At 37.4% G+C, this 12,782-nt stretch overlaps 1 protein-coding gene and 1 pseudogene across 1 annotated transcript in view; one reads left to right on the top strand and one right to left on the bottom strand.

Moving 5' to 3' along the window:
• The window catches only part of LOC129519856 (phospholipid-transporting ATPase ABCA3-like), a 202,114-nt gene that overhangs the window by 31,235 nt on the left and 158,097 nt on the right, over positions 1 to 12,782 (bottom strand). The window contains 2 exon segments of the mRNA XM_055340688.1: positions 9,151 to 9,345; positions 9,545 to 9,670. Of these exon segments, the coding sequence (XP_055196663.1) occupies positions 9,151 to 9,345; positions 9,545 to 9,670 (321 nt within the window).
• Positions 6,261 to 6,520, top strand: LOC129519106 (NEDD8-like; annotated as a pseudogene).

The raw sequence follows: 12,782 nt of genomic DNA, 5'->3' as shown, positions 1-12,782 counted from the left end.
TTTATCTGATATAAGGATGGCTACCCCTGCTTTCTTTTGAGGACCATTTGAATGGTAAATGGTTCTCCAACCTTTTATTTTCAGGCTGTAGGTGTCCTTCTGTCTAAAATGAGTCTCTTGTAGACAGCAAATAGATGGGTCCTGCTTTTTTATCCAGTCTGACACCCTGCGCCTTTTGATGGGGTATTAAGCCCATTCACATTCAGAGTTACTATTGAAAGATCTGAGTTTAGTGTTGGGTGGGGGTGAAAGGGTGACAGGCACTGAGGGGGGCACTTGACGGGATGAGCACTGGGTGTTATTCTGTATGTTGGCAAATTGAACACCAATAAAACATAAATTTATTATTAAAAAAAAGAAATTATCAAACTCAACATCACTCATCAGGGAAATACAAATCAAAACCATAATGAGATACCACCTCACACCAGTCAGAATGGCTAACATTAACAACTCAGGAAACAATAGATGTTGATGAAAGATGTGGAGAAAGGGGAACCCTCTTACGCTGTTGGTGGGAATGCATACTGTTGCACCCAGTCAGAAAACAGTATGAAGGTTCCTCAGAAAGTTAAAAATAGAACTATCTTACAACCCAGAAATTGCACTACTAAGTATTTATCTAAAGGATACAAACATAGTGAATAGAAGGGGCACCTGCACCCTAATGTTTATAGTAGCTATGCCCACAATAGCCAAAATATGGAAGAAGCCCAGATGCCCATCGACAGATAAATGGATAAAGAAGATGTAGTATGTATATGTATATATAAAAGAGCTACCAAACTGACAGGTAAGTTTACAAAGTGGCAATAGTAAATCCTCTATCAGTAATGATTTTAAATGTAAATGAACTAACCCCCCCCCCAAAAGACACAGAGTAGCTGAATGCATAAATTACCAGAATCCAACTGTTGTTATGTACAATAAACTCACATTAGATTCAAAGACACAAATAGGCTGGAAGTGAAGGAGTGAAAAAGATATTCCATGTAAAAGGTATCAAAATATAGCAGGAATGGTAATACCAATCAGACAAAGTAAACTTTAAAGCAAAAACTATCTCTGGAAGCACGGAAGGTCATTACACAATGGTAAAAGGTTCAAATCAACAGGAATATAAAAGAATTGTAAATATACATGCACCCAACATCAGAATACCTAAGTATATAAAACAAATATTAATGGAGAAATTGATAACAGACTCAGGGCAAGATGGCGGAAGAATAGGGGTCCTCACTCTCCTGGTCCCACCAACTTACCTATATAACTTTCAAATCATCCTGAACACCTATGATTTACCTGAGATTTACAGAGAGAACAGATGGAATGCTATAGAGAGAAGGGTTTTTGCTTTTAGCAAGAATCATCTAGGGTGGAATTTACTTAGGTCATGGTCGATATTTTTTATTAAGCCCACTCATACAGCCACTCTTCACTGAGCAAAATGATAGAAGGAAGAACTCACCACAAAAGAAAGAATCAGAAACAGTACTCTCTGTCACAGACTTACAGAAATTGTATTACAATATGATGTCAGAAAGCCAATTCAGAAGCACAATTACAAAGCTACTGGTGGCTCTGGAAAAAAGCATAAAGGATTCAAGAGACTTCATGACTGCAGAATTTAGATCTAATCAGGTCAAAATTAAAAATCAATTAAATGAAATGCAATCCAAACTGGAGGTCCTAATGACAAGGGTAATGAGGTGGAAGGAAGAGTGAGCGATGTAGAAGACAAGTTGATGGCAAGGAAGGAAGCTAAGGAAAAAGGAGAAAAACAATTGAAAGACAATGAGGATACTAAATGAGAAGAACATGCAGCCAAGAATACTTTACCCAGCAAGGCTCTCATTCTGAATAGAAGGAGAAATAAAGAGCTTCCAAGATAGGTAAAAACTGAAAGAATATGTGACCACCAAACCAGCTCTTCAAGAAATGTTAAGGGGGACCCTCTAAAAGAAAGAGGAAGTCCCAAAAAATAATCCACTAAAACAAGGACTGAATAGGTATTATGATGACACTAAATTCATATCTTTTAATAGTTATCTGAACACGACTGGGCTAAATGATCCCATCTAAAGACGCACGATAGGGACTGGATAAAAAAGCAAGACCCATCTATTTGCTGTCTACAAGAGACTCATTTTGGAACTAAGGACACCTCCAGCCTGAAAATGAAAGGTTGGAGAACCATTTACCATTCAAATGGTCCTCAAAAGAAAGCTGGGGTAGCAATTCTCATATCAGATAAATAAAAGTTTATTCCAAAGACTGTAGTAAGAGATGAAGAGGGACATTATATGATACTTAAAGGGTGTATCCAACAAGAGGACCTAACAATCATGAATATTTATGCCCCTAATGTGGGAGCTGCCAAGTATATCAGTTAATGACCAAAGTAAAGACATACTTAGATAATAATACACTAATAGTAGGAGACTTCAACATGGCATTTCCTGCAAATGACAGATCTTCCAAGCACAACATCACCAAAGAAACAAGGACTTTAAATGATATACTGGACCAGATGGATTTCACAGATATATACAGAACTTTCCAGCCCAACAACAGAATACACATTTTTCTCAGGTGCACATGGAACCTTCTCCAGAATAGACTTCAAATGGGTCACAAATCAGGTCTTAATACCAAAGATTGGGATTGTTCCCTGCATATTTTCAAACCACAGTGCTTTGAAACTAGAACTCAATCACAAGAAGAAATTGGGAAGAAACTGAAACACGTGGAGGTTAAAGAGCATCCTACTAAAAGACAAATGGATCAACCAGTAAATTAGAGAAGAATAAAAAAGATTCATGGAAACTAATAAGAATGAAGATACAATCGTTCAAAATCTTTGGGATACAGAGAAAGCAGTCCTAAGAGGGAAATACATCGCAATACAAGCATTCCTCAAAAAATTGGAGAAAACTCAAATACACAAGCTAACCTCACACCTAAAGGAACTGGAGAAAGAACAGCAAGTAAAACCTACACCAGGCAGAAGAGAGATAATAAAGATTGGAGCAGAACTCAATGAAATAGGGACCAGAAGAACTGTAGAACAGATCAACAAAATCAGGAGTTGGTTCTTTGAAAGAATTAATAAGATAAACCATTAGCTAGCCTTATTAAAAAGAAAAAAGACTCAAACTAATGAAATCATGAACGAAAAAAGGAGAGACCACAACCGATATCAAGGAAATATAAACGATTTAAAAAATGTATTATGAGCAGCTATATGCCAATAAATTAGGCAATCTAGAAGAAATGGATGCATTTCTGGAAAACCACAAACCACCAAAACTGGAACAGGAAGAAATAGAAAACCTGAACAGGCCAATAACCAGGGAGGAAATTGAAACAGTCATCGAAAACCTCCCAAGATACTAAAGTCCAGGGCCAGACCAGATGGCTTCCCAGGGGAATTCTATTAAACATTTAAAGAAGAAATAATACCTATTCTACTAAAGCTGTTCCGAAGGATAGAAATGAACACAATACTTCCAAACTCATTTTATGAGGCCAGCATCACAAAAACCAGACAAAGACTCCATCAAAAAGGAGAATTACAGATCAATATCCCTGATGAACACAGATGCAAAAATTCTCAACAAGATACTAGCCAATCGGATCCAACAATACATTAAGAAGATTATTCACCATGACCAAGTGGGATTTATCCCCGGGATGCAAGGCTGGTTCAACACTCATAAACATCAACATCATAGATCCTATCAACAAGAGAAAAAACAAGAACCATAGGATCCTCTCAATATATGCAGAGAAAGCATTTGATAAAATACAGCATCCATTCCTCATCAAAACTCTTCAGAGTGTAGGGATAGAGGGAACATTCCTCAGCATCTTAAGAGCCATCTACAAAAAGCCCACAGCAAATATCATTCTCAATGGGGAAGCACTGGGAGCTTTTCCCCTAAGATCAGGAACAAGACAGGGATGTCCACTCTCACTACTGCTATTCAACATAGTACTAGAAGTACTAGCCTCAGCAATCAGGCAACAAAAAGAAATAAAAGGCATTCAAATTGGCAAAGAAGTCAAACTTTCCCTCTTTGCAGATGACATGATACTGTACATAGAAAACCCAAAAGACTCCACCCCAAGATTGCTAGAACTCATACAGCAATGTGGCAATGTGGCAGGATACAAAATCAATGCCCAGAAATTCAATGGCATTTCTATCCACTAACAATGAGACTGAAGAAAGGGAAATTAAGGATTCAATCCCATTTACAATTGCACCTAAAAGCATAAGATACCTAGGAATAAACCTAACCAAAGAGGTAAAGGATCTATACCCTGAAAACTACAGAACACTTCTGAAAGAAATCGAGGAAGACACAAGGAGATGGAAAAATATTCCATGCTCATGGATTGTAAGAATTAATATTGTGAAAATGTCTATGCTACCCAGGGCAATTTACACGGTCAATGCAATCCCTACCAAAATACCATGGACTTTTCTTCAGATAGTTGGAATAAGTAATCTTAAGATTTGCGTGGAATCAGAAAAGACTCCAAATAGCCAGGGGAATATTGAAAAAGAAAACCAGGGCAGCCCAGGTGGCTCAGTGGTTTAGCATTGCCTTCAGCCTAGGGTGTGATCCTGGAGTCCCAGGATTGAATCCCGCGTCGGGTTCCCTTCATGGAGCCTGCTTCTCTCTCTCCCTCTGCCTGTGTCCCTGTGTCTCTCATGAATAAATAAATAAATCTTAAAAAAAAGAAAACCAGAGCCAGGGCATCACAATGCCATATTTCAAGTTGTAATACAAAGCTCTGATCATCAAGACAGTGTGGTGCTGGCACAAAAACAGACACAGATCAATGAACATGATAGAGAACCCAGAAATGGGCCATCAACTCTATGGTCAACTAATATTTGACAAAGGAGGGAAGACTATCTACTGGAAAAAGGACAGTCTCTTCAATAAATGATGCTGGGATTATTGGACAGCCATGTGCAGCAGAATGAAACTGCACCATTCTCTTACACCATACACAAAGATAAACTCAAAATGGATGAAAGATCTAAATGTGAGACAAGAATCTATCAAAATCCTAGGGGAAAACACAGGCAACACCCTTTTTGAACTTAGTCACAGCAACTTCTTGCAAGATACATCTATGAAGGCAAGGGAAACAAAAGCAAAAATGAACTATGGGACCTAATCAAGATAAAAAGCTTCTGCACAGCAAAAGAAACAGTCAACAAGACTAAAAGGCAACGTACAGAATGAGAGAAGACATTTGCAAATGACATATCAGTAAAAGGGCTAGTATCCAAGATCTATAAAGAACTTATTAAACTCAACACCCAAGAGACAAACAATCCAATCATAAAATGGGCAAAAGGCATGAATAAAAATTTAATCAAAGAAGACATACACATGGCCAACAAGCACATGATAAAATGCTCTGCATCACTTGCCATCAGGGAAATACAAACCAAAACCACAATGAGATGCCACCTCACACCAGTGACAATGGTGAAAATTAACAAGATAGGAAACAACAAATGTTGGAGAGGATGTAGAGAAAGGGGAACCCTCTTGCACTGTTGATGGGAATGTGAACTGGTACAGCCCCTCTGGAAAACAGTGTGGAGGTTCCTCAAAGAGTTAAAAATAGAGCTACTCTATGATTTGCACCACTGGGTATTTACCCTAAGGATTCAGATGCAGCGAAACACCAGGACACCTGCCCCCCAATGTTTATAGCAGCAATGTCCACAATAGCCAAACTGGAAGGAGCTTCGATGTCCATTGTCAGATGACTGGATAAAGAATATGTGATATATATTTATATATACACAATGGAATATTACTCAGCCATTAGAAAGGAGAAATACCCACCATTTCCTTCGATGTGAATGGAACTGTAGGGTATTATGCTGAGTGAAGTAAGTCAATCGGAGAAGGACAATCATCATGTGGTTTCACTCATACGGGGAATATAAGAAATGTGAAAAGGACTATAAGGGAAAGAGGGAAATGAGTGGGAAATATCAGAGAGGGTGACAAAACATGAGAGACTCCTAACTGGGAAACAAACAAAGGGTAGTGGAAGGGGAGGTGGGCGGAGGGATGGGGTAACTGGGTGACAGCACTGAGTGGGCACTTGATGGGATGGGCACTGGGTGTTATGCTATATGTTGGTAAATTGAATATATATATATATATATATATATATATATATATATATATATCTGTGTGCAGCTCCAAACTGGGAAGAAGATGCTAATTAAAGTGAAGACGCTGATCGGAAAGGAGATTGAGATTGATATTGAACTCACAGACAAGGTGGAGCGAATCAAGGAGTGTGTGGAGGAGAAAGAGGGAATCCCCCACAGCAGCAGCGGCTCATCTACAGTGGAAAACAGATGAATGATGAGAAGACAGCAGCTGATTACAAGATCTTAGATGGTTCAGTCCTCCATCTGGTGTTGGCTCTGAGAGGAGGAGGTGGTCTTAGGCAGTGATGGGCCCTCCCTCCATTTTACCTCCTTACCCTGTTGCTCATAATGAGGCAGCATATATCCTCTCACTCTGTGGGATACCAGAGCCACTGCCCCCTCTCCTGGATGCCCAGTCTTGTTTGGTGGGAGACCGTGAGGACCCCAGGATGCAGTGTTCTTGGCCCAAAGGGCCCTTGCTGGCTATTGGGTTTTAGTTTGCAGTCCTGTGTGCTTCCCTCTCTTACAGCCATGTCCCTAATTGTCAATAAAATATTTCCTGACCTCCTGGAAAAAATATATATTGTGCATATATATATATATATATGAAGAAAGTTCCTCAAAAAACTGAAAATAGAGCCACTATATGATCCTGCAATCCCTCTTTTGGTGATAATACCCAAAGAAAGGATGCCTGGGCGGCTCAGAAGTTGAAGGACTGCCTTTGGCTCAGGTTGTGATGCTGTGGTTCTGGGACCCAGTCCCACATCGGGCTCCCTCCAGGGAGCCTGCTTCTCCCTCTGCCTATGTCTCTGCCTTTCTCTGTGTTTCTCATAAATAAAATCTTAAAAGAAAATACCCAAAGGAAATGAAATCAGTACCTCTAAGAGATATCTGTATTCCCATGGTCATTACAATCTTATTTGCAATAGATAAAATATGGAAATGACCTAAGAAACTGTCAATAGATGAATGGATAAAGAAAATGTGATGTGTATATATATACACACACAATGTAATACTATGCATCCTTATAAAAGGAGATTCTGGGATCCCCGGGTGGCTCAGTGGTTTAGTGCCCGCCTTTGGCCCAGGGTGTGATCCTGGAGTCTTGGGATCAAGTCCCGCATCAGGCTCCCTGCATGGAGCCTGCTTCTCCCTTTGCCTGTGTCTCTGCCTCCCTCTCTGTGTCTCTCATGAATAAATAAATACAATCTTAAAAAAAAAGGAGATTCTGACATTTGCATCAACTTCAATGAACTTGGAGACTGTTATGCTGAATAAAACAAGCCATAGAAAGAAAAAAAAACAACGCTGTATGATCTCATTTTTATGTGGAAGCTAGAAAATACAGAAAAACAGAGTTGAATGGCAATTACCAGGGATGGGAGGCGGAGGAAGAGTGTTGGTGTTGGTGTTCGGTAAAGGCTACAAAGTTGCAATGATGTAGGATAAATAAGTATGGAGATACAATATACAGCATAATGACAAGATGCCATTAAAAAAATCTACCAGACTGGTAGATTGATACAAGAGTTGTTCATATACTCTATTGTGATTGGTTCAGGGATATAGGCATTTGTAAAAATTGCTTGTTTAGTACATATTTATATAACCATGTATGGAAAGCACTTTGGCAAGATTCAAAAGATTGTGTTTAGTATGCTACATTTTGTGTAAAAGAATGGAAGATAGATCATTATATTTTATTGACTATGCATAAAATATATGTAGTGTGATAAAAGTGGTTATCTTTTTCTGTGGGAAAAAATAAAGGAAAGGTGGGTAGGAGAGGGAATTAGACTTGTATACCTTATTATATTGTTTTATGATTTATTTGAATGAATGCCTTTTTTTATCCTAGAGCTCCTATTGCTACATATTTTAAACTTCTTAGTGCCTCCCCCCATTCATATAAACATGTTCTAGTTACTATAAATTATGATTCTGTCTTTGTCATTTCCTAAAATGCTGGGTGTAACTCTTTTTCCTCTTTTGACAGCTGCCTTTCTTCTGTTTTGTTCACATTATTTCCCCATCCTCACCTGTCTGTGTGTCAACCCACTGCTTCAGCTTTCAATGATGTCCAGTGAATACTATTGAGGTCTATTTTGCTTCACATTTCTGTTTCATTTTCTTCTTGACACTTTCTCTTCATGTGGATTGTGTAATAAAACTTTATCCATATTTTCCTCCTATCTCACTAGTTCTGCCCAATTTTTCTTCAGCTATTCTCTATCATAGAAATGTTGATAATCCTCAGGATTCAGCCCCCATCTCCCTTGTCATTATTATCCATACTCCCAATAGATTATCCATCCAGTTCAAATTTCACTTGTGCTTTGATGAATCACAAATTTATATCTCTGTATCAGTTCATAGATTCCAATGGCATGTTGGCTATCCTCCCATTTGAATGTGTCACAGATATCTTACACTTGACATATCCTCTTCCAGACTCATCTCTTGTGTTTAGTTATTGGTAAGTAACTTTCACCTATTCATTGACTCATGATAAAAACACAGACAATATCTTAAGATCGTTTATTTTCCTTAGAAGTTACATCCAAAAGGAGTCCAAGCGCTGTCAATTTGACTTAGTATCTTTCACAACTACTTTTTCTAATAATTGTTTCATACCAAATTCTTATGTCATAGCGGGTTAACTGAAATAGCCACTCTTTTTGTTTCTAGTTTGTACCATTAAAGATAATCACACTTTATTCCAGCCAGAAAGAATATTTGCCTTTTCTCAAACTCAATTATGTTATCATGACTATTGCTGTGTCTGGATTCTGTTACTTTTGAGGAAAGAATATATAACATTATATATTATATAATATATAATAATATATATATATATATTCCAGCTTCCCTTTTAGGTCCCCCACCCACTTGCCCAGTTGCCTCCTTCTTTAGGGTACCAACTCAGTAATTAGGAGCAGAAATACCTTTCTGATATTTTTGGTGATGTTAAAGCCATCAATCAACACAGCTCCAGACGTTGTGGTCTCCTCTCCAGTCAGTATTTTGAATGTGGTGGTTTTCCCAGCTCCATTTAATCCAAGTAATCCAAAGCACTCGTATTTCTGGACTACAAGGGAGATATTTCTTATAGCTTTTACAACTGGACACTTATAATAAATCTGAGAAAATAAGACAAAAGACCCTACAATGTACTGGAGCACTGGTTATGGGCCTACCACAATCATAACCTCAAACCCCTGTAGTGCTCTTCCCCTCTCACTTTCTATTTTACCAGATATATCCAGATCCCAAAGAACTCCAATAGATTAGGAGTACTACTAATAAATTCTTGTGATGTTGATCACTGAATGACTTTACCTTTGTAAGTTCTTTCAGAACCAGTGGGGTATTCTTTAACTTGGGAGGCAGTGCCAGGGCTCTGTTTTCTTCATTTTTTATAACTTCATCCTCATAGTTGTTGATTACTTGACAGGACACTGTAGACTATATTAAGACAAAAGTCACAGATATGAATTCACTTTAGGTATCTAGTTTAAACTGAGTGACCGTTTCAAAGCTGACCTGAGGAAGAAATATCAAAGACATCAGAAAATGTTTAATTTCCAAGAGCCTTCCGACCAATTTCCTAAACTCTCATGTGTAAGTTTATTCTTGACTTGCTTAGATTTGGAAATTAGAGACATGAGCATGTTTTTATACAGCTATGAGTAAGCACTATGTTCTTGCCAATAACATGGGCACTTCATGGAAAACAAAAGCCACACTTGTACTTGTTGTCTAGTGTGATTTGTTCCAAATAAAATATGTTGAAGACACCATTAGATCCACGTTTAAAAAAAAAAAAAAGAGGGATCCCTGGGTGGCACAGCGGTTTGGCGCCTGCCTTTGGCCCAGGGTGCGATCCTGGAGACCCGGGATCAAATCCCATATCGGGCTTCCGGTGCATGGAGCCTGCTTCTCCCTCTGCCTGTGTCTCTGCCTCTCTCTCTCTCTCTGTGACTATCATAAATAAATTAATTAAAAAATTAAAAAAAAGAACGAATTTTTTCTCTTTTGAAGGAAATACCCTCTATAGGTGAAGTCAGAGCTTGAAGAATAAATTAGGATTTATTGAAAGATTGAAGGTAGGGTGGGGATGGAAGAAAGCTGCCATCAGCAGTGGGAGCTTGGTGAGAGATAAGTAGGATTGAAACAACAAGACATGTTCTGTGAATAGTAATTTGTACTGTTTGAGCACAACTTTTTAACTGTCTAGTTTTGCATCAAGCACTCATTTAACAGTACTTCATTTCTGAGGAATGGAGCAGGAGAATGTAGTTAGCTCAGTAAACATGCTAGTCAGAAGAGTGAAAAGAGAGCTGCTTTAAGATTTTTTTTCTTTTCCATTCTAAAAATTGGATGCATAGCAGCTGTAAGAGTGAACAACTTTGTCCTGCTTTCAATATTAGGGGGAAAACGTTCACTCTTTTGTCATTATGTTCACTGTAGACTATATAAGTAGAGGCCACTTATTAGGTTGAAATGTTTCCTTTCTTTCCTTAGCAGTCTTTTAAAAAATCACAAATGGATGTTGAATGCTTTTTTTTTTGCAACAATTGGTGTTAAGATGTGGTTTTTCTTCTTGAGATTATTAACATTGTGAGTAACGAATTTTCAAATATTAAACTAGCTTTATATTTATGGAATAAGCTCCACTTGTTCATGGTGTATTATTCCTTCCATATATTCTTGGATTTGGTTTATGAATATTTTGTTAAGAACTTGTGTGTCTGTGTTCATGAGGGATATTGGTTTCTTGTAATTTCTCCATTTTGGTATAGGATGATGGTTTCACAAAATGAAATGGAAAATGTTCCCATTTCTACTTTCTGGGAGAAGTAATGCAGAATTGATGCTATTTCTTCTTTAAAATTTGGTAGAATTCATAAGTGAAATTATATAGGCTTAGCATTTTCTTTTTTTGGAGGCTTTATATATGCACATGTCTTTAATTGAAATAAAACTAGTTTCTTTATTCTTGAGTGAGTTTTGATAGTTTGTGTCTTTCTGTTCTGTTTCATAGAAGGTGACAAATTTATGAGATAGACTGGATTTCAATTTCTGTGGTATCCATAGTGGTAGCTCTTCATTTGTCCTCATACTGGTAGTATGTTTCTATTTCATGATTACTCTGGCTATCGGCTTATCAATTACAATCATTTTTTAAATTAGTTTTTGGTTGCATTCATTAATTTATCTCAATTGCTTTTCTGTTTGCAGTTTTATTTCTTTTATTTTTATTTACTTTTGCCTGCTCTGAGTCTATTTTACTCTTTTTATCCTAATTTACTGAGGTGGAAGTTTCAGTCATTAATCTGGGACCTTCTTTTTTCTTCTAAAGTTTCAGAGGTGGAATTTAGTCATACGTCAGTTGCATATAATGCCCAGTACTCATTCCAAGTGCCCACCTTAATGCCCATCACCCAATTATTCTCCCCCCTCACTTCCCCTCCAGTAATCCTCAGTTTATTTCATAGAGTTTAGCGACTCTTATGGTTTGCCTTCCTCTCAGAATGGCTAAAATTAAAGACTCAAGAAACAACAGATGTTGGCAAGGATGCAGAGAAAGGGAACCCTCTTACACTGTTGGTGGGAATGCAGACTGGTACAGCCAGTCTGGAACACAGTATGAAGATTCTTCAGAAAGTTAAAAATAGAGCTACCTTATGACCTAGCAATTGAACTACTAGGTACTTATCCAAAGGATGCAAACATGTATCGGTTTGCATCGGTGCATGTATTGAAGCAGTACTTGCACCTCAATGCTTATACTAGCCATGGCCACAATAGCTAAAATATGGAAGGAGCCCAGATGCCCACTCACAGATGAATGGATAAAGAATATGTGATATATATATATATATATATATATATATATATATATATATATAATGGAATATTATTCAGCCGTCAAAAAGAATAAAATCTTGCCATTCGCAGTGATGTGAATGGAATAGAGGTTATTATGCTAAGTGAAGCAAGTCAAAGAAAGACAAAAATAAAAAAAAATAAAAAAGAAAGACAAAAATACCGTATGATTTCACTTGTATGTGGAATTTAAGAAACAAAATGGATGAACATAGGGAAAGGGAAGGAAAAATAAAATGGGACTTTTTTTCAATAATAATGTAAACCATTTAATACTATAAATTTCCCTTAAAACACTGCTTTAGTTAGGCACATCCCACAAATTTGGTATGGTTTGGTTTCATTTTCATTCAGTTCAAAAATATTTCTTAATTTCATCTTTGATGGAGGGTTCCAGAGATGTATGTTGTTTAATTTCCCAATGCTTATAGATGTTCTCCTGTTATATTTTTATCATTAATTTGTAGCTTAATTTCAAGATAATCAGAAAACACTCTGCATTATTTCTTTAAAAATTGTGAATGGTATTTTGGGTGAAGTTTCCATGTGAAATACTCTTATTAGGGGGAGTGTTCTATAAATATCATCTAGATCTAGTTGGTAGTGTCTTATAGTTCTTCACTGACTTTGTCTTTGTTTTCTACTGATTAGTGAGGGACTATTTGACTATTGACTATTTGACTATTCA

This window comes from Nyctereutes procyonoides, unplaced genomic scaffold (genome assembly GCF_905146905.1).
Source record: "Nyctereutes procyonoides isolate TBG_1078 unplaced genomic scaffold, NYPRO_anot_genome, whole genome shotgun sequence".
Taxonomy (NCBI): Eukaryota; Metazoa; Chordata; class Mammalia; order Carnivora; family Canidae; genus Nyctereutes; species Nyctereutes procyonoides.
The sequence above is the reverse complement of the archived record's forward strand: the minus strand, read 5'-3'. Positions and strand labels throughout refer to the sequence as shown.